Below are 25,537 nucleotides of genomic sequence, written 5' to 3'. Positions count from 1 at the left end.
CAATAGCAACAACAACAAATGATTTCAATGATGAAGTGGCTCAGCTGCTAAAGGCGCTTGCTGCCAGACCTGAGGACTGAGTTCAGTCCCTTCGACCCACACAGTAGGAGATAACCAACTTGTCCTGAAAGCTGTCCTCAGCCTTTCTCACACACACCATAGCTCATACCCACATGCGTGCACACACAATGAAAAAATAAGACATAATACAAAAATTTAAAGAACTTCAATAGAAGACACAAGTTTGAAATTCACAAAGACATAAAGATGTGTGCAACCCAGAATGTCACCCAAGAGACAGAGAAAGGGTGACAGAAAGAGGTGTGACAAGGAGAGAGAGTTTGAAATACATAGGAGCTTAGGATGGGAAAGTCTTTCTGATGGTCTGTACTTTCTGACTCTCCACCACCCTGATTGTACAGATTTCCTACAGGGCTGAACATGTTGTCTCTGAGATTATTCTGCTATGCTCTGGAGCAAACTCTGTGACACCACTTGGTAGAACACAAACTAGAACAAAGGGAGTGTACTACTCTTTTCTTCCTTTCGCTTATTTTGAGCAATTACGATGTCCCAAATTTCAACAGACCGGTCCTGAGTGCAAACAACGACTCAGAAACAATGTAACAACTGTGATTACTCCACCCATCTGGACCAGACAGAACCTGTGAGTGTTATTTAGAAATAGAGGCTTTGCAGGTGTCCTCAAGTTAAGACTCAGATGTAACTCAAGTGATGTGATTCTGCATCACTTCTGTCTTAAGGAGAAGGCAATTAAGACAGGTACAAAGAGGGGAAACAGCCCATGTGAAAGAGACCGAGATTGGGGTTATATGGCCAGAAACCAAGGAACAGGAAGGGTTCCTGGCAACTACCTAAAGCAAAAAGAGGCAAACTATATATCCTTCCCTATAGAGAACACAGGGGCAGGCCGGGCGGTGGTGGTGCTCGCCTTTAATCCCAGCACTTGGGAGGCAGAGGCAGGTGGATTTCTGAGTTCGAGGCCAGCCTGGTCTACAGAGTGAGTTCCAGGACAGCCAGGGCTACACAGAGAAACCCTGTCTCGAAAAATCCAAAAAAAAAAAAAAAAAAAAAAAAAAAAAAAGAGAGAGAGAACACAGGGGCAGAGCCTTCAGACAGCTTGACTTTAGATTTTTGGCCTCTAGAACCATAAAAAAATTAATTTCTCATTTTAAGCCACCCAGTTTGTGGTAATTTGTTGTGGGAGCACTATAAATTAAATGTAAATTTAGGCACTAAGTTTACTATGAAATATTTCCCATAGGAAATACTTTTTCTTTGAGATATATAAGATTGAATTAGGCTGAAGGGGATCTTAGATTGTACTAAAAAGCTAATGGCCCCCCACCCCCTTTTTTGAGACAGAGTCTCTGTGGTGGTTTGAATATGCTTGACCCAGGGTGTGGCACCATTAGGAGGTGTGGCCTTTTGGGAGTAGGTGTGGCCTTGTTGGAGGAAGTGTGTCACTGTGGGGGTGGGCAATGAGGCCCTCCTCCTAACCACATGGGAACCAGTCTTATCCTAATGGCCTTTAGATGAAGATGTAAAACTCTCAGCTCCTCCTGCCCCATGCCTGCCTGGATGCTGCCATGCTCCCACGTTGATAATAATGGACTGAACCTCTGAACCTGTAAGCCAGCCCCAACTGAATGTTGTCATTATAAGAGTTGCTTTGGTCATGGTGTCTGTTCACAACAGTAAAACCCTAAGATTGTCTCCTATCTATTCCTGGCTAGCCTGAACTCACCCTGTAGACCAGGCTAGCATTGAACTCACAGAGATCTGCCTGCCTCTGCCTCTGTCTTTGCCTTCCAAGTGCTGACATTACAGGCATGTGCCACCATGCCCAGTGTGTTTGCTTTTGAGCCTGCTTTCTCACCTTGAAGACCAACAATTCAAGATTCCCATGGCCTGTTCATTTTTCTTCTCTGAACACAAGAATATCTTCCAGAATTCATCTAAAATATTTGTCTTCTACATGATCTGCTTTAGATGAGCCCTCTACTCCAATGGCTTCATCTTTTGTCTTCTTGTTTTCCTTCCCCCCAAAATTAAGATTATTTGGGGGCTGGGGAGATGACTCAGTCAGGAAGGTGCTTGCTATGCAAACATAAGGACCTCAGTTCAGGTTCCCAGCATCCACATAAAAAGCTGGGCATGGTGGTATGTGCCTGGAACCTCAACAGTGACAGGAGGATTCCTGGAGTTTGTGGCCAGCTAGTCTAGACAACCTGGTGAGCCTCAGGTTCAGTGAGAGACTGTGTTTCAAAAAAAAAGTTTGAGGGTAACTAAGGATGACACCTATGTCAATCTCTGGCCTCCACATATATTCATGTTCACCCGCACACACTTGTGTATACATACAACACACACACACACACATCTATAAGAGAACTGGAGATAATGTAATGAGCATGCATGAATCACCATTTTCTTTCTGCACCCCATTTTTCTTCTTTCTGCCATTTCAACATACCCACCCTATCCCATGTACTATTCTTTGTTTTTTAAAGATGGTGAGAAAGGTACACAGACTTATATGCTTTCTCCCAGGGAAACACACACATTGTGAAAATTAGGCGGCTATCCTTGGGATTTCAGAAGGTTAAGAGGGACTCACCGCCTTCTAAGTAACCTGGGTGTTCCTAGGACCTGAATCCCGTATGTTTAATGTACTCTTCCAAATTCAATCTATCTTGGCATTTTTGCCTTGAAAACCAAGGTTGGTTTTGGTTTTTTTTTTTTTTTTTTTTTTTTTTTTTTTTTTTTTTTTTTTTGGTTTTTCGAGACAGGGTTTCTCTGTATAGCCTTTGGCTGTTCTGGAACTCACTCGGGTAGACCAGGCTGGCCTCGAACTCAGAAATCCGCCTGCCTCTGCCTCCCAAGTGCTGGGATTAAAGGCGTGCGCCACCACCGCCCGGCCCAAGGTTTCTTTTTTGGAGGAAAGATAGGGATGGGTGCTCAGACCATGCATGTCTTACTATGCAGACCTGGCTGGCTTGGTACCTGCTACCAAGTACCAAGTGGTAGTCCAGGCTGGCTTCAAACTAGTGATAATCCTGCTGTCTCAGACTTCTGAATACTGGGACTATAAGTATTTGCCACCCTCAATTTAAAACTAAAATGTCTGAAAGCCTGTCATGGTGCCCATGCTTCTAATGCCAGTGTTTGGGAGGCAGAGCTAGGAGGATGTTGAGTTCAGTACCATCCTGGGCTAAATAGGGAGATTCTGCTTCAGAAATAAACAAAAATAGGATTTCTTGGCAAAAGGTTTAGTTTGGTAGTACAGTACCTGCCTAGAAAACATGGACGCCCCCTGGGTTTTTTCTCTAGCACCACACAAACGAACAAACAAAACCCCTCCAGGATTTCTTTGTTTGCAATAGCCTGAGCATGATGCATAGAGTACACTAGAGGTGAGCTTCTGCAACAGCCTTCTTCCTGAGGTATGTACACATGCTTCAAGCGACATGCATATTCTTTTCTCTTGAGCATCATTTCAGAATAGAGTGAGTTCCTTCTCACCTGGTCTCATGAAAGAGAGTGGTTAAGCTCAATACCTGGGATTGAGTACAAACAACTCTCCCAGCTCCCTGTGCTTTTTTTTTTTTTTCTTTCCCTTATTACCCTGCAATGCTCCTGTCAGAAGGCTTTCTGCTGTTGTTGCTATTTCAGAAGTACTAAACATCTCTGGGTCATACGCTTCCATTCCCTAGTTTTCCCTCTGACACAATGCCTCTGATCAGAATTTTGAATCACAGGATATCTTTCAGGAACTGTTTTTAGTATAATTCAGAGTTCAGAAGACCACTGCAGTGGAACTACAAATCAGGGAGGGGTGGTTTAAGACGCTCTTATTTTCTTTTGGTAGGACCAGTAAAAATGCGATGAATGGAAACGGCGGGATGTTTTTTCTTCCTTCTCCTCATTTGTTTTGGACCACAGGCTCCATTCTGATTTAGGAGTCTTTGCTGCTCAGCATTTCAGTGATAATTCTCCCCATGGTCTACAGGATCCCTGTTCTCCTTGTTACTATAGCAACAGCCCTGTGTTGCTTGGCTAGAAGCAATTTTCTGCTGCTGTGGTGAAGCCCTATTTTTTTTTTTTTTCATTCCTTTCTCTCCAGTTGCCTTGGTAACGAGCCTCTTCCTCTTCTGGTCTCTTGGTGGTAAATGTTTCCCTCCTGTTTCTCTCTTTCTCTAGTAACAGTCACCTGGTCATGACTTGGACAGTGTAAGCCTATCTGTGAGTGAGCATAGTCTGTCATCGTCAGACTGTCATCCTGAAATCAGCCTCCCTTTTCTCTTTATGTACATCATTCCTCTGGCCTGCCATCTTTCTGGTGGTTGTCATGGTAACCGTACCCTCTGAAAGTCTCCAGGCAAAGGCTCTACAGTTAACAACCATCATGTGAGAGTGTCTGCCGGATATGTGGCCACACATCTCTATTTTAAACTCAGCCCCGGGTGGGTACCACAAATTAGAGAGAACAAGGCTTTCCATAAAATAGCCTGGATTGAGTAAAGGAGATCTCGGGGACCAAGGACTAGGAATGGGAGTTCTCCCAAACAATATGTGTAGCTACGTGGTTTAGCCTAGGTCTAGGAGAGTGGCCATTTAGCCTAAGGAGATTGAAGTGATGAAAAATATAATGGCAGTCATTCTAGGTAGGCTGGTGATATACTCTGCATTTCTGGGGTGTGTGGGGAGACTATGTTAGCTTTTCTCCTAGGCTTTGTCCAACAGTTACCTAGCAACAGTCAGGTAGGAGTCTGGCTCACTTTTAAAAGGACTGTTCAGTTTCTCTCTCTCTCTCTCTCTCTCTCTCTCTCTCTCTCTCTCTCTCTCTTGCCTCTTTCACTGCCCCTGTTCCTCCACATGTTCCCAGCCAGCCTCTTCCCTTCTTTCTCCTTCCTCTCCCTTTCTGTCCTTCTCTGTCCCCTTTCTTTCTCTGCCTTCACTCCCTTCTCATCCTCCTTTCCCATGCCCCCAAATAAACTTCATTTTATACTAGACCTTGGCGGGGGGGGGGGAGCTCAGTGAGCCCATGCTAAGGCACCCCCTCCTGCCACTTCATGCCACCACATTACAAAACATATCAGAATACTCTGACAGGGTAAGTCCTGGGTTTACTTGGGAGCTAGACAGAAGCAGTCTCAGAGAAAAAGCGGTTATGCCCCGCCCCCTTCCCAAGTGCTGACTGAACTCAGAGTCCCATGCTTACTAAGCAAATGCTCTACCACTAAACCTGCATCCTCAGACCCCTTAAAGTGCCCAATTCGATAGAGGTTAGCAGAAGGGGTATTTAAGTATCGTTACATGTTATTGAAAGAGTCTCTGCCCTCGGGCTTTTGCTTTTACTTCTTTAGGGAGGCAGATGGGATTGTACAATTATAATAACACAAACTGTTCAACAAATGGTGGTTGTTATGTGCCAGTGCATTTGAAGCAAGCACTTTCCAGACATTATTTCACCTTTCCCTTATGGCAACCCTCAGAAGAATAGAAAGATAAAATTGCTGAGGTTAAGAGGTGAGGTAAGGGTCTGAGGTATGCTCAGTGCTATCTTGTATGTTCAGCACCCAGGGGGCCCTGGGTTCAATCTTCAGACAAGGAGAAAAGCAATGATGTCAATGGAATTAATTCTGATGAGAATTAACCAGCTCTCAGATGATAAGTCTGAGAGCTGGAATTTGAATCTAGGTTCATCTGGTTCTATAACCATTCTTTCTTAATTAACACGCACTTAAACTTCAGTGCGTGCGTGCGTGCATGCATGCGTGCGTACACAAAGGTCAGTATCAGCTCTCTCCTTCCACCATGTGGATCCTGGAGGTTGAACTCAGGTCGTCAGATCTGGCAGCAGGCCACTTTACCTGCTAAGTCATCTCTCTGGACCTCTAAAGCCATTTCTTAAAGTGGTGTGTGGAATCTTGAATTTTGGTCATCTTTGATTCTGATTTTTCTTTCCCTCACTTGTATCTGCTCTATCCTTTGTTTTTCTTCCATTTCCTCTTCTAGTTTCTGGGTTGTTGCTCACTTGCTTGTTCTTTTGCTTTTAGCCTATCTCTTGACTGCTTTATGCCAATGGAGAGTTGTTCCTGCTTTCTGATTGTGTCTAAATGACTGTGGAATTAAAACATTAGAGTCATGCCCTTGACTGAGAATTGGACAGACCTGATTTTGAAGAATGCCGAGCTTATTAGATCCATTAGCTAAGTAGGATCATTATTGGGTGCCTGTGCTAGGGTCAGGAGATTCAGCAATGACCTAGTCAGAATGTGCTTCTTGTTTTTGTGAAACTAACAGCCTGTAGTAGAACTCAGACAATAAACCAGAGGCCAGTTATACAGTTTTATCCTTGAATTAATGCTATGAGGAAAAAGAAGTGGGTGCCTGGACGCAATGTAGACAGAAATATTTTAGATGGGCTGCCATCTCCTTTGAGAAAGCAAGTCGTTTGGGCTAATCTCAGTTAGTCGAAAGCAGTTACGTCATGGTCCTCCCAAGCTTGGTACCTTTGTCCCGCAGTTTCCTCCTCCTTTGCACCCTCCCCCACCTCCCCACCGTTCTGAGCCGGAGATCCGCGCCGGCGCACTGACTGTTGCCATGGGGACAGCTGCTTTGGAGCATGCTCAGATGCCTTCAAGATGGCGGCTGCGGCTGCTGCACGAGTGGTTCCTGTGAGCTCTGGATTCCACGGCCTGCAGCGAACACTGCCACTTGTAGTGATTCTCGGGGCTACTGGCACTGGCAAGTCCACCCTGGCTCTGCAGTTAGGCCAGCGGCTCGGCGGCGAGATCGTCAGCGCCGACTCCATGCAGGTATGGCAGCATGCTTGGCCCCGGGACCTGGGAACCCTGGAGGTCGCGTGCGGGCCTCCGGACTCGTGGACACCTTGTCGCGTGGCTGTAGTGGGTGAACCCCGAGGTGTATGGGGATCGAGATGAAAGGAACCCACACCTGCTAGGTACCCATCCAATGGCAGACAGTGTCCATTGTGTCCTGTGATCGCCTGAGTAACTTCTCAAACCATTACTCTTTCGTAGATAGTACCAACAGTTTCATTTATGGATAAAAAATGATGGGGGTTGGGGAGGTGAAGTGACCTTGTGCGTGGTACATTCCAAATAAATGGAGGAGAGATACTGGAACGTATAAGGTTGACATCCGGTGAATTTCAATAAATGTAAATTATTCCGAAAATTTGCCATAATTTTAATTCTAGCCCAGTGAGACCAAGGAAAGCCAGATGCCACCTGGGAGTGTCTTCTTGGGTACTAGAGCAGTCAGAGGCAGCCACTGGCCGCATGACTTCAGATCAACAGTGCCCTTTCCTTGAATATTTTCTTTGTAAAGTGGAGGAAATGTCATTTCCCTCACAAGGCTGAGGTGTTTAATAAGTGAGACATTGGAGAATTACCGTGGAGGGCAGGGAGGCCTGCTCTGAAGGTCAGACTTTGGGTAATATTGGCTGAAGCTGAGGGGGTTTTTGTTTGTTTGTTTGCTTGTTTTTGTTTTTTAATCCTTTTGTCCTCTTTGAGGTAGAACTCTCAGAAGGGATGTAGGAACCTTTATTCGAGAGAGTAGATGACATTTTGGGTGAATGTGAGGAGTCCAACAACTGTTAGGCGTGTTCAAAGGTGTTGAACATCCACAGCCAGTCACTGACCCTTCTTACACTGATGGGCCTTGACCTAAAAGGGTAGTTTTTTACCCCACTTTACTTCATAGGGCACCTGGCATGATAAGCCCATTAACATATACTAAAAGGTAAGATAATGCAACAAATAGTTGTTTGCAGCCTGCTTTGTGCCAGCTGAGAGAAACTGAGTTTAGCTTGAATCTCAGCCTGATTTATTTTTCCCCCACTTTATGCTACTTGAACAAAGATACCTTTGTTTCTTTGGTAAAATAGGAAGAATATAAAAAACAACTTTGTGATCATTAAATGAAATATGATATGTGAAGCACTTAGTACAACCTACGATAAATGTTAAAAAATAAACTATGCTAACAGTGAAAACGATGGTGGCTCTGTGTGTGCGTGTGCGTGAGTGTGTGCACACGTGTGCAGGCTCGCAGATAAAACCATAGTCCGTATATTGGGGAATGTTAATCTGGCTAAACATGATGTAAGAGCTGATAAGTGAATAGAGCTATTTATAGAGCATTTACAGGTGGGCAGGTTCAGAAGAGACTACAAGCTCTGGATTTCGTGATACACTATTAAATGTTATATGATTCTTGAGAAGGGAGAAATCTGAATGTCATGTAAAGTCTCTAAAGAAGTACCTAGGCTGGGGAGACCCTGACACTGACCTCTCTGGCCTTTACATGCATGTCTGTACACACACACACACACACACACACACACACACACACTTACACTCACACACAAATACAAATAAAAAAATAAATAGGTCAATATGAATTTTAAAAGAGAAGAGCTTGAAGTTGGGCAAGGTGGCATACACTGTGTTCTTTGCTTTTGGAAGCTGAGGCAAGAGAACTGCCATAACCTGGAGGACAGCCTGGTGTACATAAGAAGTTCCAGGCTAGCTAGGACCACATACTGAGACCTGGTATCAGAAAACCAAAATAAAAATAAAATAAAATAAAATAAAATAAAATGAAGGTTTGAAAAACAAGAACGGAAAGGCATGTTATAGGAAGGAACCTGAAGGAGGACTTAGGATGGTGAAGAGTGTGTGCAGGACAGTCAGGAGACCTCAGTACGGAAGTCTGAATTCAGGGTAAGAGCAGTGTGTTAGGAGCGTTTGATTTGTGAGCAGTGTCCGTAATGGTTGGGAGGAACAAATGATGCACTTTCAGTGTGGTGTAACAGCTGCTTGCCCAGGGCTTCTGGAAGCTGTTGCTGCACTAACAGTGCCCATTCCAGTCCTTGTGTTCTATAATTCTGGGCTGGTGAAGCATTAGTGGAGATGTTCTGGTTATGACAGAAAGAGTGATATGCTGAGTGTGATGCAGGATTCAGAGTTGGGGGCCTGGGAGAGTGGCCAAGCTCCAAGCCAGGAAGCTCTTGCTGGGCCTCCAAGGGTGTCTGTTATCTGAGGGGTGCTGTAGGTGTGGTCATGTTCCAGGACTCTTAGATTGATCCTCCCGCTCTTACTTAAACTCCACTTGCTTCATTTCTTTGCTTAGACCCTTCTCAGATACCATTCCTCATATAGCAAACCTAGTCCCTGTCAAACACGTTTGAAGTAATCATTCTTGTTTGATTCGTTTTGTTATTTTCTTGAGATAGGATCCTATTGTATAGCCCAGACAGGCTTCAGACTTGTAGCAGTCCACCTGCCTCAGCCTCTGGAGTGCTGGAATTACAGGCATGAGTCACTGTGCTTGGCAAATCATTTTAACCTACATGACCTTTCAAGTAATTGGATGGGTTCTGGTAACAAGGGTTGGGTGTTCTCTGTAGTGGGTACTGTAGTCTCAGGAATGGGTATTTCCTCATAGCTATGTCTATAAGGTAAGTTAGCATTCTTTGTCATTGTAGATAGGAGACCAGGACACTTTGACTTGTGTATTGCTGACAATGTGGTAAAGCTTTCATATTTTACAAAATATTTCATTAAAATGGTACTTTTTGTTTTTTTCTCTTGCTGGTAAGAATCAAACCTAGAGCATGCTAGGACAGTTGTGCAACCATTTACCTACACTCGTAGCCTCAAATAGTACATCTTGTCTTTGTGTGCTAGTGTATGCTCAGGTGCCTGTGTACACGGACACATGTGAGTGGAGGCCAGAGGCTATCCTTGGGTGTCCTTACTTAGGTGCCACTCACTATTTTGTCTGTTTTTGAGAATCAGAATCTGTTGAGAAGGACAGTCTGGTCCTTCCTGCACTGACCTCCCACACTCACATCCACGGAGTCCAGTTAGCACTGCCTGCATGAGGATGGGCAGCTTAGCAGCAGCCACAACCCAAGTCACTCCCCTGCCCCAGCAGCCAGCAGCTGCTGGTAGCACCTCAGCTAGGGGTGGAGCTCAGGAGGTCCTCCTTCATCTGCAATGGAATTTTGACTGCACTGATCTTGTGCAAGTACTGAGTCCACGAGAGCCTCAGCCATGTCATGTTCCAAAGACAGCATCAACGCATTCGTTTCCATCCTCCCTCCCTCCTCCCTCCCTCCCTCCCTCCCTCCCCCCTCCCTTTCTTTTGTCATTTATGTATATGAGTGTTTTGCCTGCATGTATATCTGCACACCACAAGTATGCAATGACTGTGGAGCCAGAAGAGGGAATCAGATCCCCTGGGCCTGAAGTTACAGATAGTTGTGAGCCACCACTTGGGTGCTAGGAATTGAACCTGGAACCTCTGAAAGAGCAGCCAGTGCTCTTAACCACTAGACTATGTCATGTCTTTTCAGGCCCATCCTTCAGCTCTTAACTGTCTTCCTGCCCCATCCCCACCCCTTTTTATGTTCCTTGAGCCTTGTGGGGGTTGATACAGATATCTTGTTTAGAGCTGAGCAGTTAACAGTTAGTTAACTTAGCTCTTTGACCAGTTACTCATGAGTCCCTGCATTGACTGTTGCCCACTGCAAAAGCAAGCGTCTCTGACCAAGCTTGAGGATTGCATTAGTTTATGGAGTGAATTGGCTGGCACAGCTGCTGAGCTGAAAGGTAAAGTTCTCGGAACCCTCTGGCTCTAGGAGGCTCTGTTTGGTACTACATAGAGGAGGGCAAGTGGGAGCTGTTAGTTTCTGTAGCCTCTGTTTTCTGGGGTTTGGCCTGTGGGAATGGGGAGGCTCTGAGTCCTCTTCTAGTTCTCGAAGACCCCTGCACTATGGCTTCCTCTAGTTCTTGGGTGCATGTAGCACGCAGGCACGGTCAGAGTTCCTTCATCCTTGATGATTATTTTCCCCTTCCCTTCTCCCTCTCACTCCAGCCCAAAGGATGGATTTATTTATTTATTATATGTAAGTACACTGTAGCTGTCTTTAGATACCCCATAAGAGGGCATTGGATCCCATTACAGATGGTTGTGAGCCAGCATGTGGGTGCTGGGAATTGAAGTCAGGATCTCTGGAAGAGCAGCCAATGCTCTTAACCACTGAGCCATCTCTCCAGCCAGCCCCAGCGATTATTAATATATGAAATACATAGAAGATTTTTAGCTTTCTGAACTGTGTTTAATTTTGGATGTTTAGAATAACATTTCCTCTTGCTCCCAATTGGTGATCTTTGATCTTTTTTTTTTTTTTTTTAACTTTTGAGTGCAAATGTGCCATAAAATATCCATGTCCTGTTGCCTGAATACACAGGTATGTTATACATGAATATTCAGGCACGTATCAGGTGTACCTGATGAGCAGTTCTTCATTTTTGTCTCTGCTTACCATTGTGTAGTTACAACTAGAGCTCAGTTTTTAGCCAGTGAAAGGAGGAGAAGCTTTTTGTTGTTATTACCTTGTTTGTTGAAACAGATTTTCCTCGCTCTGTAGCCCAAGCTGGCCCTGAGCTCACAGTCTTACCTGCTTCAGCTTCTCAAATAGAGAGACTACTTTTAAAAGAAAGATTTATTTTATTTTATATCTGTTTGTGCGCGTGTATATATGTGCACCATGAGCATGTGGTGCCTTGCAGAGGCCAGAAGAGGGCATTGGATCCCCTGGAACTGGAATAATAAATAGTTGTGAGTCTTCGCGTGCTGGGAACTGAGCTTGGGTCCTCTGCTAGAGAAAAGTGCTCTTCACCTCTGAGCCGCACTGCAACCCCTGGAGGTGCTACTTTTCAGTGATTTAACAGAATATATTTTCTAAATGTGTAAACAAAATGTCTTTTTGAAGACAAGGTCACAGGTGGCCTGGGTTGCTTTCAAATAAAATACATAACTGAACTCCAGACTCCTCATCTTCCTGCCTTCTTCTCCTAAATGCTGGGTGTGTGGGTATGTGCTACCACACTTCACTTTATGCTCCTTATTTTATCTTTATTTTTTCAAGACAGGGTTTCTCTGTGTAGCCCTGGCTGTCCTGGAAGTCCTTCTGTGGACCAGGCTGGCCTCGAACTCAGACCCATCCACCTGCCTCTCAACTACTGGGATTAAAGGTGTGTGTCACCGCCACCCAGCAGCTTTATACTCTTTTTAAAAATTAAATTGTGATTTTAGGTGTATGAGTGTCTTGGCTGCATGTTTTTTGTTTGTTTGTTTGTTTGTTTGTTTGTTTTTGGTGTTAGTTGTTGTGTTGTTTTTGTTTTTTGAGGCAGGGTTTCTCTGTGTAGCCTTGGCTGTTTTAGAACTCATTTTGTAGACCAAGCTGGGCTTGGACTTATGTAAATCTGCCTGCCTCTTGGTCCTGAGTGCTGGGACTAGCCTTCATGCATGTTTGTGTACCACTTGCAGTCTGCTGTTTGTGGAGAACAGAAGAGGGCATTGGCTCCCTTAGGACTAGAGTAGGTGTTGGTTGTGAGCCACCAGGTAGGTTCTGGGAATCAGGCCAGGTCCCCTGGAACCACTGGGCCATCGCTTCAGCTCCTAGGCTTTATTTAAATTAAAAATATTTTTTAAAAATGATGTGTATTAATTGTGTGTATGAATGTTTTATGTGTGGGGATGCCCATGGTGTATTAATTGTGTGTATGAATGTTTTATGTGTGGGGATGCCCATGGAAGCAAGAGAGGGCTTCAGATTCCCCAGAGCTCAAGTTATAGGTGTTGTGAGCTGCCATGTGAGCGCTGAGACTGAACGCTCATCTTTTGCTAGAGTTCTTAACTGATGTGCCATCTTGAGTCCCGTAATACTCCTTTCAAATCTTCACACTGAGTTGCATGAAGTAGATGTTACTTAACAGTTCAGGAGATATGCTGATCTGTAGATCTGTATTGATCTAGTTCTCTATGTGTCTAGTGATGGATACAGTCACAGAGAATAGTTCTTAACTTGTATTCCACTCATCCCTCATGGGAACATGCTACATTTTGATCAGGATCTAAAATGTATCTTTTAAGATTCAAAAGATCTCAAAAAACCAAACCAAACCAAACCAAACAAAACCCCCCCAAAACAAAAAAAGATTCAAAAGATGAAGCCTGGTTAAGCAGTAGAGGCAGAAGGACCAGAAGAAATTCAAGCCATTCCCAGCTATATAGTGAGTTTGAGGCCAGAGCTACATGAGATTCTGTCTCAGAGAACAAAACAACAGGGCCATTGAGATGCTCCAGTAGTAACAGTCAGTGCCTGACGCTAAGCTTGAGGACCTGAGTTTGATCCCTGGCACCAGCTTGGTGGTAGGAGAGACCTGACTTATGAAAGTTGTCCTCTGACTTCCATACACATTCCATGGCATATGTGAACTTCCCTCCCCCATAAGTATAGTTTGTTTGTTTTTTTTAAATTTTATTATATGTGATTACACTATTGCTATCTTCACACACACCAGAAGAGGGCATCAGAATCCATTACTGATGGTTATGAGCCACCATGTGGTTACTGGGAATTGAACTCAGGACCTCTGGAAGAGCAGTCAGTGCTCTTAACTGCTGAGCCATTTCTCCAGCCCATAAGTATAGTTTTTAAAAAGTCACCAAAAATGAGATTCATTGTGTCATGGTGTGTCAGATGGAGTTTTGAGCAGACTAGTGGCCACTGGATGTGTTGTTAGAGGCTAAAACTTGGCATAGCTAAGAAATAGAATTTAGTATTAAGTTGACACTCAAGATGGATGTTTATTGAGACAAAAGAGGAACTCGGTCTTGTGGGGAGCCCAGACTGCTGGAAACTTCCTTGTTAACAGACACAGATGAAAGGGAGATGAGTAAAGAGTGGTAATTAAAAGGGCTTTTCAAGTTTCCAAGATGAGTGTTAATTTATTTTTACTGGTTTACATTTTGAGATGGGATCTGGTTGTATTATCAAGGCTAATTTAAAATTCATGGGCACAAGCGATCCTCTCCACTTCAGACTCCCAAGTAGCCAGACTCTGACTATTTATTACTTTTATATTTTAATATTCCATTTAGAGGTGTTCCTTGGATGCTTATATTCAGAAATGTGCCAGTAGCTCAACAAAATTGTAAAATTGTGTTCCACTTAAGCACAGATTAGATTGTGTGTATGTGTGGGGTGCTGCATGGTATGGAACTCACTCTATAGACTAGTCTGGCCTCAAACTCAGATCCTCCTGCCTCTGTCTCCTGAGTGCTGGAATTACTAGCATGTGCCTTCCACTTAATTATTATAGTAAAGATTTATTTGTTTGTTTGTTTTGAGACAGGGTTTCTTTATATAACAGCCCCAGCTATACTGGAACTTGCTGTGTAAACCAGGTTGGCTTGAAACTCAGAGATCCTCCTGCTTCTGCCTCCCCAGTGCTGGGACTAAAGGAGTGTGTCACCACCGCCCAGCTAGCTAGCCTGCCTCCCTCCCTCCCTCCTTCTTTCATGTGCAAGTGTTTTGCCTGTTTATTTGTAAGTGCACCATGTGCATGCAGTGCCTATAGAGGTCAGAAGAGGGCACTGGATCCCCTAGAACTGGAATTGCAGACAGTTGTGAGCCACTTTGTGGGTGTTGGGAACCAAATTCAAGTTCTCTGTAAGAAAAGCAAAGGTTTTTAACCACCAAGCCAAATCTCTGGACCCCTCTTTGTTTTTTAAGACAGTTTTCACTGAACCTGCAGCTTGCTGATATTTGCTAGGCTGGCTAGCCCGTGAGCCTACCTGTCTCCATCCCATCCAGTGCTGGGGTTATAGATATGTACTGTTCCATTGGCCTTTACATGGGTGTCAGGGATCTGAACTCAGGTCCTCATGATTGCATAGCAAGCACTTGTACTCACTGTGCCATTTCCCCATCCCTTATAAAAACAGTCTTAGGTCAACCTTCCTTCTGTCCTCTCTCCTTCCATATGGTTTCATAACCCAAACTGTCTTTATTCCCTTAATCTTCCTTGAACTCCTCGTGGGGTGTCTGAAGTACGAGATCACTGTGCTACTAAATCTAGCTAGATGTTTCCTTCCTTCCTTCCTTGATGGTGGTAAGGATTGAGCTCTGCCTGTACACACAAGGCAAGAGCTCTGTTCTGAGCGGGAGCCTCAGCCCTTTGTCTTCAGTTGTCTTGCCTGTTGTACTTTTTGTTATTCTTTGTTGTAACTTAACCATAGGGTCTATCCTAGGTAATTTTTTGTCAATTTGACATAAGCTAGAATCATTTGGAAACCTCCATTTATAAAAATATTCCCACCAGATTAGCCTGAGGTGCATTTTTTTCCCCCTTCGTTTTTCGAGGCAGAGTTTCTCTGTGTAGCCCTGGCTGTCCTGAGACTCACTCTGTAGACCAGCCTGGCCTCGAAGTCAGAAATCCACCTGCCTCTGCCTCCCAAGTGCTGGGATTAAAGGCGTTCGCCACCACCGCCCGGCGAGGTGCATTTTCTTGATTGATGAGAGAAGACCCAACTCACCGTGGGCAGTGCTTTCTGAGGGCTTAGGTCATAGGTGGTATAAGAAGGCAGGCTGAGCAGGCCATGGGAACAGGCTAACAAGCAGCTCTGCTCCAAGGCCTCTGCATCAGTCCCTGCCTCTAAGTTCCTGCTTTGACTTCCCTCGGTGATGGAGTTTGACATGAAAGTTACAAGATGCAATAAATCATCTCCTCTCCAACTTGCTTTTAGTCATGGTGCTTTATCACAGCAGGAGAAGCCCTAACTAGGACAGAGTGATTCCATGGCAACCTTTACAAGGCACTAACTTTTCTAGGAAATACTTTTTTGATAAGCATTGAATAAGTGTTTTAATGACATGGCTCGTGCCTGTGATCCTTGCACTTGAGCTGAGATAGGAGGATTCCCATGAGTATGAGCCTATTCCGACAGAAAAGAAGGAAGGGAGGAGGGGAAAGAAGTGAATGCTAAATTTAAGCACTGAGGTGAAATAACATACACAGGTCTGAATTGGTGATTTCCTAATAAACAATGGCTTGAACATCTCGCATCTTAAGGTACTGCTTTGCTGCTTAGCTTAGGCACGTGATCAGCGAAGTGGGTGGGGCCTCAGAGCAACTCTTTGAGGGCTGACTGTCCTGGAGATTACTTCTGGGTTCTCTTTTGCATTTCTGGGTGGCTCTGACAGAAGTGACCCCTTGTACTGATAGTCTGGTTTTTCCAAACACTGGCTATTTCTCAATGTATAGAAACATAAATATTCTCATTCAGCAGTGAGAGTCAGAATTCAAGGGGAGGCCAGTAGTAACACAATCCCTGCTTTCCAGGATGGAAAACCTGAGGTACAGAAAGATTAAAGAGCTGCCTAGAGATCATACTGCAAGACACCTGGAAATTGGATCTGGATCTTCAGACTCATTTGCAGAGTCTGATCCAGTGCAGGAAGATGATATTGAAGGTCTTCCTTTCAGTCTGGGTTGTCATCCTGGCATGCAAATCCAAGGCAGAGTGCACCGCCTTCAGTGACTGAAACATGAAAGCGGTTGCTGAACACATAACTGCCTGCCTGAGAACAGACTGCCAAGTGTAGGCTAAGAGGAGATAAAGCGTTCTGCTTGGGTTTGTAGAGAGGAAATATCTCTGATGCCTTAATTCTTCGAGTCCTGGGGAGAAGCAATATCAGACATAGGAGTACAGCACCTGCTGTGTTTTCTCAAAGCTATAGGAGAGGAGCAAGCGGCTTTTGGCAGACTGACTCGTCAGCGGGCTCTGTGTCAGCTAGTAGATGTGGAACTCTGTGTTCTTTTCGTCTGCTTTTGGGACATAATTTAGGAACAGTGTTTTGCACTAAAGGACTGTCTGTCTGATAGTGCTCAAGGGAGATCTGGGAGGCACAGGAAGGATATGAAAGGAGAGCTGGGATGCTGCCTCACAGTGACTTCATAGGACTCAGATAAAAGGCACAAAGACGTGTTAACCAGGAGAGAGACAAGGCTATCCAGAGGCTCTTTATCACAGCTGGCAGACACAATCTTTAAAATGACTGAACATGACAAGAGGCCAAGAAGAAAATTTCAGATGTTTTTGACTCTGTGTGTGTGTGTGATGGCTTCTAGCTCACTTGGTTTCCTTCCATGTTAAATATAGTTTTACTTTATGTAGGTTCTGCATATATGGTCCCTTTTTGCTGCTGCAGGGAGACGCCTCCATGTTAGAAAGCAGAAGTGACTACTAGCTAAATAGGAAGCCACAGGCAAGCACAGAGGGGCTGGAGGTTCAGGCTGGTGAGCCGAGGTACTCCCTGATGCTTGAGTGACAGTTAAGTGTCAGAGATGGCTCACCACACTCTCTAATTCCAGTTCCAGAGGCTTCGGTGCCCTCTTCTGACCTCTTCCTACACCAGCACATATGTGCACATACATACATGCATGCAAAATACTCATAACATAGAAAAAAAAGCCAAAAAGTTTTTTTTTTTTTTTTTTTTTTAAAAGAAAATACCATGATGAAGGCCTTGTATCGTCTGCTCGCTCCTTAAAAGTGCGTGTGTGCGTGTCCTTTCATACTTTCAGGAATGGCTGACAACCATCTGGCACAAAGGACTCTTGAGGGACAGTTGTAGGAGGTGAAACTAAAAACACAGACCCTAGGCACACATTGTGGAGGCCCTTAAAAGCCACACCACGAAGGCTTGGGGTTTCATCAGGGAAGTGAGACTGACTGATGGCAGCTGAGTGGAGAACAGGTCAGAGGGAGCCAGCTTGGGTTCTGCAGCACTCGCCTGCATGACTGAAAGAATCAAACATTTACTTTTTCCTATAGTTTTTTTAGAGTACAATGATTTTGATTCCCTGATAAACTAAAGTCTGTTTTTAGGTTTCTGTATGTAGCATACTTGGATTTTATTAAAGAACAAAGGACAAATGGTCCTCAGATTCTGACCAGCCTCATCTGCTGGTCTGGAAATAACGAAGGTCATGATCTCCTTGTCAGATGCCAAGATTCTTCTTAAGCATTTCTTGGTAAGGTATTTTCTATTCTTCAAGCCTTCAATGAGAACAATATTCCTGAGATTTCCAGTTTTGCCATCAATTTTAACCTTTGCCCATAAAAACTGTTCAACACTTTCCATCTTTTATTGGACTAGCAGGGACCAAATCAAACCTTCAAGTTAATTTCTTAGGCTTCTTGTCTTTCTATGGCATCATCTTGACCAGAGCTATAGAAAGAGCTTTCTTTCTAGAATTTTAATTTGTATTTATTTTATGTATGTGTGTCTTTATTTTGTGTGCGTGTTTACAAGCATGCCACAGCTCACATCTGGGGAGGTCTGTGAACAACTTGTAGTTGATTTTTCTGCAGGTTCCAGGGCTTGAACTCAGACTATCAGGCTCTGTGGTAACCACTCTTACCTACTGTTTTGTTTTTTAAGATAGAGTCTAACTCTGTCTCCCAAGATAAGCCTCAAATTCACAATGCTCTTGCTTCAGTCTCCAGAGTGCTGGGATTTCAGGCATGTGTTAGCATTCTCAATACCACTCTCCTGTTGTCAGCATCTTTCAAGCCATCCTGCCAACTTCCGTCCATTCAGGGTACAAGGCTATAATTCCTCTCCCATTCAATGAGGGACAGTTTTGGCAACTCATTTTTAAGGAGTTTGAACGAGATGCTGTCATTACTGAAATGGAAAGGCAAAGCACTGTGGGAGAGAAGAACAAAGCAAATACAGCCTTAATTGAACAGAGTTCACACCATCAGTAACGCATGTGGGTTATTCCTGACGAAATATAGTGAAGACGGTATCACCAGTTAAATTCCGAGAAACCAAAACTCAAATTGAGAGACGTTCAAGAAAGAACTGACCAGTGCCCCTCAGAAGAGTCAAGGATGTGAAGATAAAGAAAAACTGAAAACTGTCCCACCTTGAGGAGACCAAGGACACGTGATCATTAAATACAATATGGTATCCTAAACTAGATCCTGAACTAGAGAAATGACATTAGTGGGTAAAATCCACATTCACAGGTCAGGACCTGGGCTCATGCCTGTGACACTTTTTTAATTCTCAATGTATGATGGTAATGTAAGATACTAGGACAAGCTGGATGAAACAAGATAGACACACTCTGTAGTCTCCTCTGATCACACACAGATGCCCACACTCGTGCACACACATCTCACACATTCATATAATAATAAAAAAAATTAAAAAGAACCAAAACCAAACCAACCACCAAACATGCAATAACAGAAAAAAAAAAAAAAAAAAAACCAAACAAGCAAAAAGCCGAAAATAACATTTTGGCTAAGGATATAGCATTAGCAGGTAGAGTGCTTGCCAAGGATTAACACAAAGCTCGGGTTCCGTCCCCAGGACCACAGTAAACCAGGTGTTATAAGTACATGCCTGTAACTCCACCCCTATAGAGGTAGAGATAGGAGTTCCAGGTCAGTCTTGACCACATAGTAAGTTTGAGGCTAGCCTGGGCTACGGGAAACCCTATTTTAGAAAAGGAGGGAAGGAGGGAGGGGGAAAAACAGCAAACAGAAATCACCTTCTCATTGTTTATAATATGTTTATTTTTTAGTGTAACTTATTACATGAAAGTAGTCTCAGTAATTACTTCTTTGAAATCCCAAATTGCCAGCTGCAGTGCTGTGTGCAGCTGTATTTCTAGTCACAGAAGTTAGTAATAAGTCCCTTTTGTTCACACCTGAGAGTGTTTGTGAGAGAGTGCGAGCATGCTTGCAAGTGCATATGCTGGTCTTGAACTGTCATCCTCCTGCCTCAGCTTCCCCAAATACTGGTATTACAGGTGTGCACCACCACCTTCAGTCCCCAGTCCCCATCCTGTTTTAGTTATGGCTGACATAATTGATGGATTGATTCATTGTGGCAGTCTATAGATCCTGGGTTTCCTAGATAGTTGTAGTATTTATATGTGTAGGGGGGAGATGGGATGTGGGGAATGTGGGTGCGTGGGGGGAATACATGTGCCATGGCAGTCATGTGAAGTCACAGAACAACTTTCTAGAGCCACTTCTCATCCTTCACCTTCCTTGTTGAGACACTTTGTTTCTGCCCAGTTGCAGTGTCCTTCAGGAAAGCTGACCTGTGAGCTTCTCCTGTCTCCACTTTGCGTCTCACAGCAGGAGTGCTGTGATTAAGTGTACAGGACATCCAGCTTTTCACATGGGCTCTGAGAGGATCAGAGTAAAGGTGTCAGGCTTGTGGGACAAACACTGTTACTTGATGAGCCATCTGCCGAGCCTTGGCTTTGCACTTTTGAGACAGATTGGCCTGGAACTTTCTGTATAATGCTCGGCCACACCCATCCTGTGAGGTGTAGGGAATCAAATACAGCCTGTGCCTGAAGGAGGCACTTGAACTGGGCTACATAGGCAGTCTCAGTCAGGTAATGTTTAAATTTGCATAATAAAGTACTTGAAGTATGTGTGTGTTTCTGTGTGTCTGCGTTCTGAGGACAGCCTGTGGGAGTTGTCCTATCCTTCCATCCTGTGAGATTGAACTCAGGTTGTCAGATTTGGTTACAAGCACCTTTACCACTGAGCCATCTTCCTGATCCAGGTGTACTTTTTGTTGTGTACAGTTCTGTGTTTGCTGTGTTCTTTTTTTGTTGTTTTGTTGGTGATGCCAGGGATTCAGGGTTTGTATGTGCCTGGAATGTGCTCTTCCACTGAACTGCATCCCCAGACCTAAGGGGAATGCTATTGGCTTGTTTTTTTTTTTTTTTTTTAAATTGAGGCTATTTAAATTCCACATAAAATTAATCCTTTTAGTTTTTTAGGTGTTGTTTTGTTTTGTTTTGTTTGGGGTTTGTTTGTTTTGAGACAGGTTTTCTCTGGACAGGTCTTCTCAGGACAGCCCTGGCTGTCCTGTAACTCACTCTGTAGACCAGGCTGATCTCAAACTCAGAAATCCGCCTGCCTCTGCCTCCCAAGTGCTGAGATTAAAGGCGTGCGCCACCACTGCTGAGCCAAATTAATCCTCTTAAAATGAGCGATTCTGTGGTATAATTCACTGTGTTATGAACTAATACTTTTATCTGGTTATAAAACATTCTTACCCTAGAGAAAAAAAGCTCATTCCCTATTAAGCAGCTTCCCCAGCAGCCAGGGGTTTCCAGTCAGGAGCTTCCAGAACAAATGTGTACATGAGTTTGAGTACCTCTTTAAATTACAGCCCACTCCCAGGTATTTGGGTATATACCTAGGATTGCTAAGTCATGTGGTAATTATGTTTTACTTTGAGGACCTTCCTGACTTTTCCACATGAGCATACCATTTCACATCTGCCAGAAGCGTATAGAGATACCAGTTTCTCTATGTCGTCTCTAATACTTATTTTTCTTTTTAAAAATTTATTTTAAAGCTGAGTGTATTGATACATACCTTTAATTCCAACACTTGGGAGGCAAAGGTAGAGGCAGGCACAGGCAGATCTCTGAGTTTGATGCCAGCGTGATCTACATAGTTAGTTACGGGACAGTCAGAGTTACAGAGTGAGACCCTGTCTTGGGTGGGAAAAAAAAAAAAAAAAAAAAAAAAAAAAAAGATTTTTAAACCACCCTAGGTCCAGACAGGTGGCTCAGTGAGTGAGATTGGAGGCCTGACAACCTGAATTGACCCCAGGGCCCATGTGATGGATGGAGAGCACTGACTTAGGAAATTGTCTTTTGATCTCAACCCAGGCAACATTTAACTTTTAAAAGGCAATTCTAGTGTTTTTGAAAGTGGTATCTAACTTCAGTTTTGATTTATAGTTCTCTGATGACTATTGATGGTTTTGTGACCCTCTTTCAGGGATGGAACCCATGTTAGCCGTGCGCTCTAGCACTGAACACAAACTCCAGTGTAGGGGAAACTCATGGTCTCATATGTTCCAGGCAAGTGCTGTATACCTTTGAGCTGTAGCCCTCATTTGATTTGTTTGGTCTTCATATGTAGCCGAGGCTAACTTTGAACTGTGTAGCTCAGACTGGTCTCAAAGTCGTAGGCATCCTCCTATTTCATTCTTGGTATTGCTAAACTTAGAAGCCTGAACCTCCCCAGGCGGCTTTGCTTATTATTAAAATGGGTTGTTTGTCTCTTTGTTGTTGAGTTGCATGAATTACATTTTGATACATCACTGCAATGTTTTTTTGAAACTTTTTTGTTCTATTTTCTTTCTTTTCTTCTTTAAGTCTGATAAACAAAATTGCTTGGCTGCCTGCCTTCTTCCTCCTCCTCCATCTTTTTCTAATGGGGTCAGTGACCTTTTCAATAGTATATTGACCTTTTGTGGTTTTTGCTTTTGAATTCTCTATTTTTTTTTTTTTTGTTAGTTAGATTCTGTTTGTTTGTATGTTTGTTTGTTTGTTTTGAGACTAGCTTCTCTGTATAATAACCCTGGCTGTCCTGGAGCTTGTTCTGTAGACCAGGCTGGCCTCAACTCACAGAACTCTGCCTGCCTCTGCCTCCCCAGGTGTGTGCCACTATACCCTGCTGAATTTCCTGCTCTTATGTGCTCACTTCTGTATAATGGTTTTTATTTGTATGTCTATTGATTTGTGAGACCTTTCTGGGTATTATGCTTGGTGGTTTGGTGGTGGTGGGTGTGGATGTGTGTGTGTTCTTTTGAGCTAGGGTCTCATGCAGCTCAACAGGCCTCAAACTGACTGTAACCATGTCTTGAACTTATCATCCCGCCTTGATTCCCCAGAGCTGGGCCCCGTAGAGATGTGCCCATATACTGGGTTGGTATTGGCTTGTGTATTAGTTTTTTAGTTAGTCACTTATCCCTACTCCCCTCCTGCCCTATTGGACTTACACACTTATAATTTGCATATTACTGTAATTTAATATTCTTTTAAAAAGATTTGCAGCCATTTTTATACTGATGTTTATACCCTTTTGAATTGATGGAATTTATAGGACTCACATCTGTAATCCCAGCATTTTGGAGGCTTCCACAGGAGGATCCATTTGAATTTGGACCAGCCTCTATTACATAGTGAGCTTCAAAAAAAAGGCTGGATCTCCCCTACCCATTTTCCTTCCTGTCCTTTGGGATTTGTCTTAGTTAGTGTTCTTTTGGTGTGAAGAGACACCATGACCAAGGCAACTCTTATACAGGAAAGCATTTAGGTTGGGGCTGGCTTACAGTTTAGAGGTTTAGTTCATTATTAGCAAGGCAGGAAACATGGCAGTGTGCAGTCAGGTGTGGTGCTGGAAAAGGAGCTGAGAGTTCTACATCTTGATCCACAGGGAGCAAGAGAAATAGAGAGAGACAGATACTGGGGGCCTGGCTTCAGCATCTGAAACCTTAAATCCCATCCTCAGTGATAACTTTCTTTAACAAGGCCACGTCTCCTAATCTCTGTTGCATGTTGATGCTCCCTAATGACCAAGCATTCACATATCTGAGCCTATGGAGCCATTCCTAGTCAAACCACCACAGGGTTCTCTGCAAGTTCTTGTAGGCAGTTGCAGGTAACCATGGACCTTCCTTATCAACTCTCTTCCCTTCCTCCTGTTCTTTCCCCCTCTCTTTACCTTTTTCTTTCTTTCTTTCTTTCTTTCTTTCTTTCTTTCTTTCTTTCTTTCTTTCTTTCCTTCTTTCCTTCCTTCCTTCCTTCCTTCCTTCCTTCCTTCCTTCCTTCCTTCCTTTCTCTTTCCTTTGCATGTATATGTATTTGTAGTCTGTATATTGTTAATATGTGTGATATGTTTGGAGGCCCAAAGTTGATGTTGGGTCTCTTTCCTTTTTATTTATTGAGTCAGGGTCCTCTGCTGAGCCTGGAGCTTGCCCATTCTGGCTACCCCAGCTAGCCAGCTTGTTCAGAATCCCATCTTTGCTGCACACTTCTGCACTGCCTTTATGTGAGTTTTGGAAGTCCAAACTCTTCCTCTTGCTTGTGTGCTTTATTCACAGAGCCATTTCCCCAGGCCTCCTCTCTCCTGGTTTGTATCTTACAGTCCACCACAGCACTTGACTGTGGTTCTCAGCCTTTGCTGAACATTAAGGTCACAAAGGTCATTGGAGAGTGTCAAAAGCACTGCTTCTGGGTTACAGCAATTAGCAAGTATCCTAGTAACTGTTGACAGCAAACTTCAAAAGCCAGTATCTTTAATTTACAGTTGGTTGTTACTCTAAGGTTTCCTTTTACCTGGTAGACATGCTTGTTTACCTGAAAAGCTGGATTTTGCTTTCAGCCCTGCTACCATATATAGGTGTAACTGGACAAGTCCTGACACTTTTGGGTCTCAGCTTCCCCCTTGGGTATGTTAGAATAGGAAAATGTGCTGGGGTGAGAGCAGCAGCTGTCAGTATTTTGTTAAGAGGATTAGTAAGTATTTTAGGCTTTAAGGGTCCTCCATTGTCTCAGTGTTTAAAGTCCCTCTCTGTGTTGGAGCTGTTAGGGTCAGATAGAGCTGAGCCATGGCAGCTCTAACCATTGGGGTTAGCCACCTGTCTTTATTTATTTTTTTGAGATAGAGTCTTCCCATATAGCCTGGAACACTATATAATCAGGCTGGCCTTGAACTCAGAGATCTACTTGCCTTTAGCTCCCTTGCTCTGTCTAAAGGTCTCTTTAATAAGCCAGCTAAGCAGACAAGCATAGTGAAAAGCCTGGAAAGCAGATGTATTCACTGTTGCCACACTGGTAAGAACAACAGATAAAGAAAGGGGTCCAGTAACACCCACTCCAACCCTGCTCATCTTTGTGATCTTGACATGAGGTCTAGGTTTACCTAGTGTGTAAGAGGTCAACATCCTGGTCACCGTGTGGAGTTGTAGCACTGTCTCAGCTCCAGTCTCTCCTGCTGGGTGTTTGACTAGTTGTCAGAACTCTGTGAAGTGTCTTCCTTAATTCCTCATCTGGTGGCACTAGGGTTCAACATTTCCCTTTTCCCAGCATGAAATTCCTGGGGCAAATTCCAGTTCTTTGGGGGATCAGTATTTCAATAGTCTCTTGGCCAGTAGGAAGGGCACAGGAGTCTTTTAGAATAGCCTCATTCCTGAGGTGGTCAAATTGTCACCAAGCCTGAAGACCTGAGTTTGATCCCCCAGAAAACCACATGGTGGAGAAAACCAACTTCTGAAGTTGCCCTCTGACCCCCAGCACTTTGGGCCAGTTACACTTTTTGCTCTGGTACGTTGTGGTTCTTTTCTTTCAAACACTTGCCAGGGGCCTCAGCTCCGAGAGCCCAGGAAAATAATGTTTAATCACCAGTAATTAAATATATTAAATATAATATCATGCAATTAATGTAGTACTTACTGTCTGCTGGCACTGTCCTAAACACTTTACATACATTAACTCATTATCAGAATACTCAATGAAGAATGTAGATGCATTCATTATCCTCACTTTACAGATGAGGAAACTTAAGGCAGAAATAGAAATTAGCCCTTTAACCTGCCATATGAAGGCTCCAGCTGGGTAAGGAAGCCAAAACTTAAAAGCTGACAGTCTGCTCCTTTTTACTGTATACAGAACTGCCTTCCCAGATGCAGACACCCACTTCCAAGTCATGCAGCTGCTCAGATACCATGTAAAACATCAGACAGGCCACTATGCCTGGCCTGGGCATCTTCATCTGCACA

At 43.8% G+C, this 25,537-nt stretch overlaps 1 protein-coding gene and 1 pseudogene across 1 annotated transcript in view; one reads left to right on the top strand and one right to left on the bottom strand.

Annotated features, from left to right (window-relative positions):
• The first annotated feature begins 6,653 nt into the window (after positions 1 to 6,653).
• Trit1 (tRNA isopentenyltransferase 1) overlaps positions 6,654 to 25,537 on the top strand; it is a 44,668-nt gene continuing 25,784 nt past the window's right edge. Inside the window, exon 1 of the mRNA XM_076934266.1 lies at positions 6,654 to 6,845. Coding sequence (XP_076790381.1) covers positions 6,672 to 6,845 — 174 coding nt within the window. The 5' untranslated portion in view covers positions 6,654 to 6,671. The remainder of the gene's footprint in view (positions 6,846 to 25,537) is intronic.
• Positions 17,832 to 18,134, bottom strand: LOC117708347 (ribosomal protein eL22-like 1 pseudogene; annotated as a pseudogene).

This window comes from Arvicanthis niloticus, chromosome 5 (assembly GCF_011762505.2).
Source record: "Arvicanthis niloticus isolate mArvNil1 chromosome 5, mArvNil1.pat.X, whole genome shotgun sequence".
Lineage (NCBI taxonomy): Eukaryota > Metazoa > Chordata > Mammalia > Rodentia > Muridae > Arvicanthis > Arvicanthis niloticus.
The sequence above is the reverse complement of the archived record's forward strand: the minus strand, read 5'-3'. Positions and strand labels throughout refer to the sequence as shown.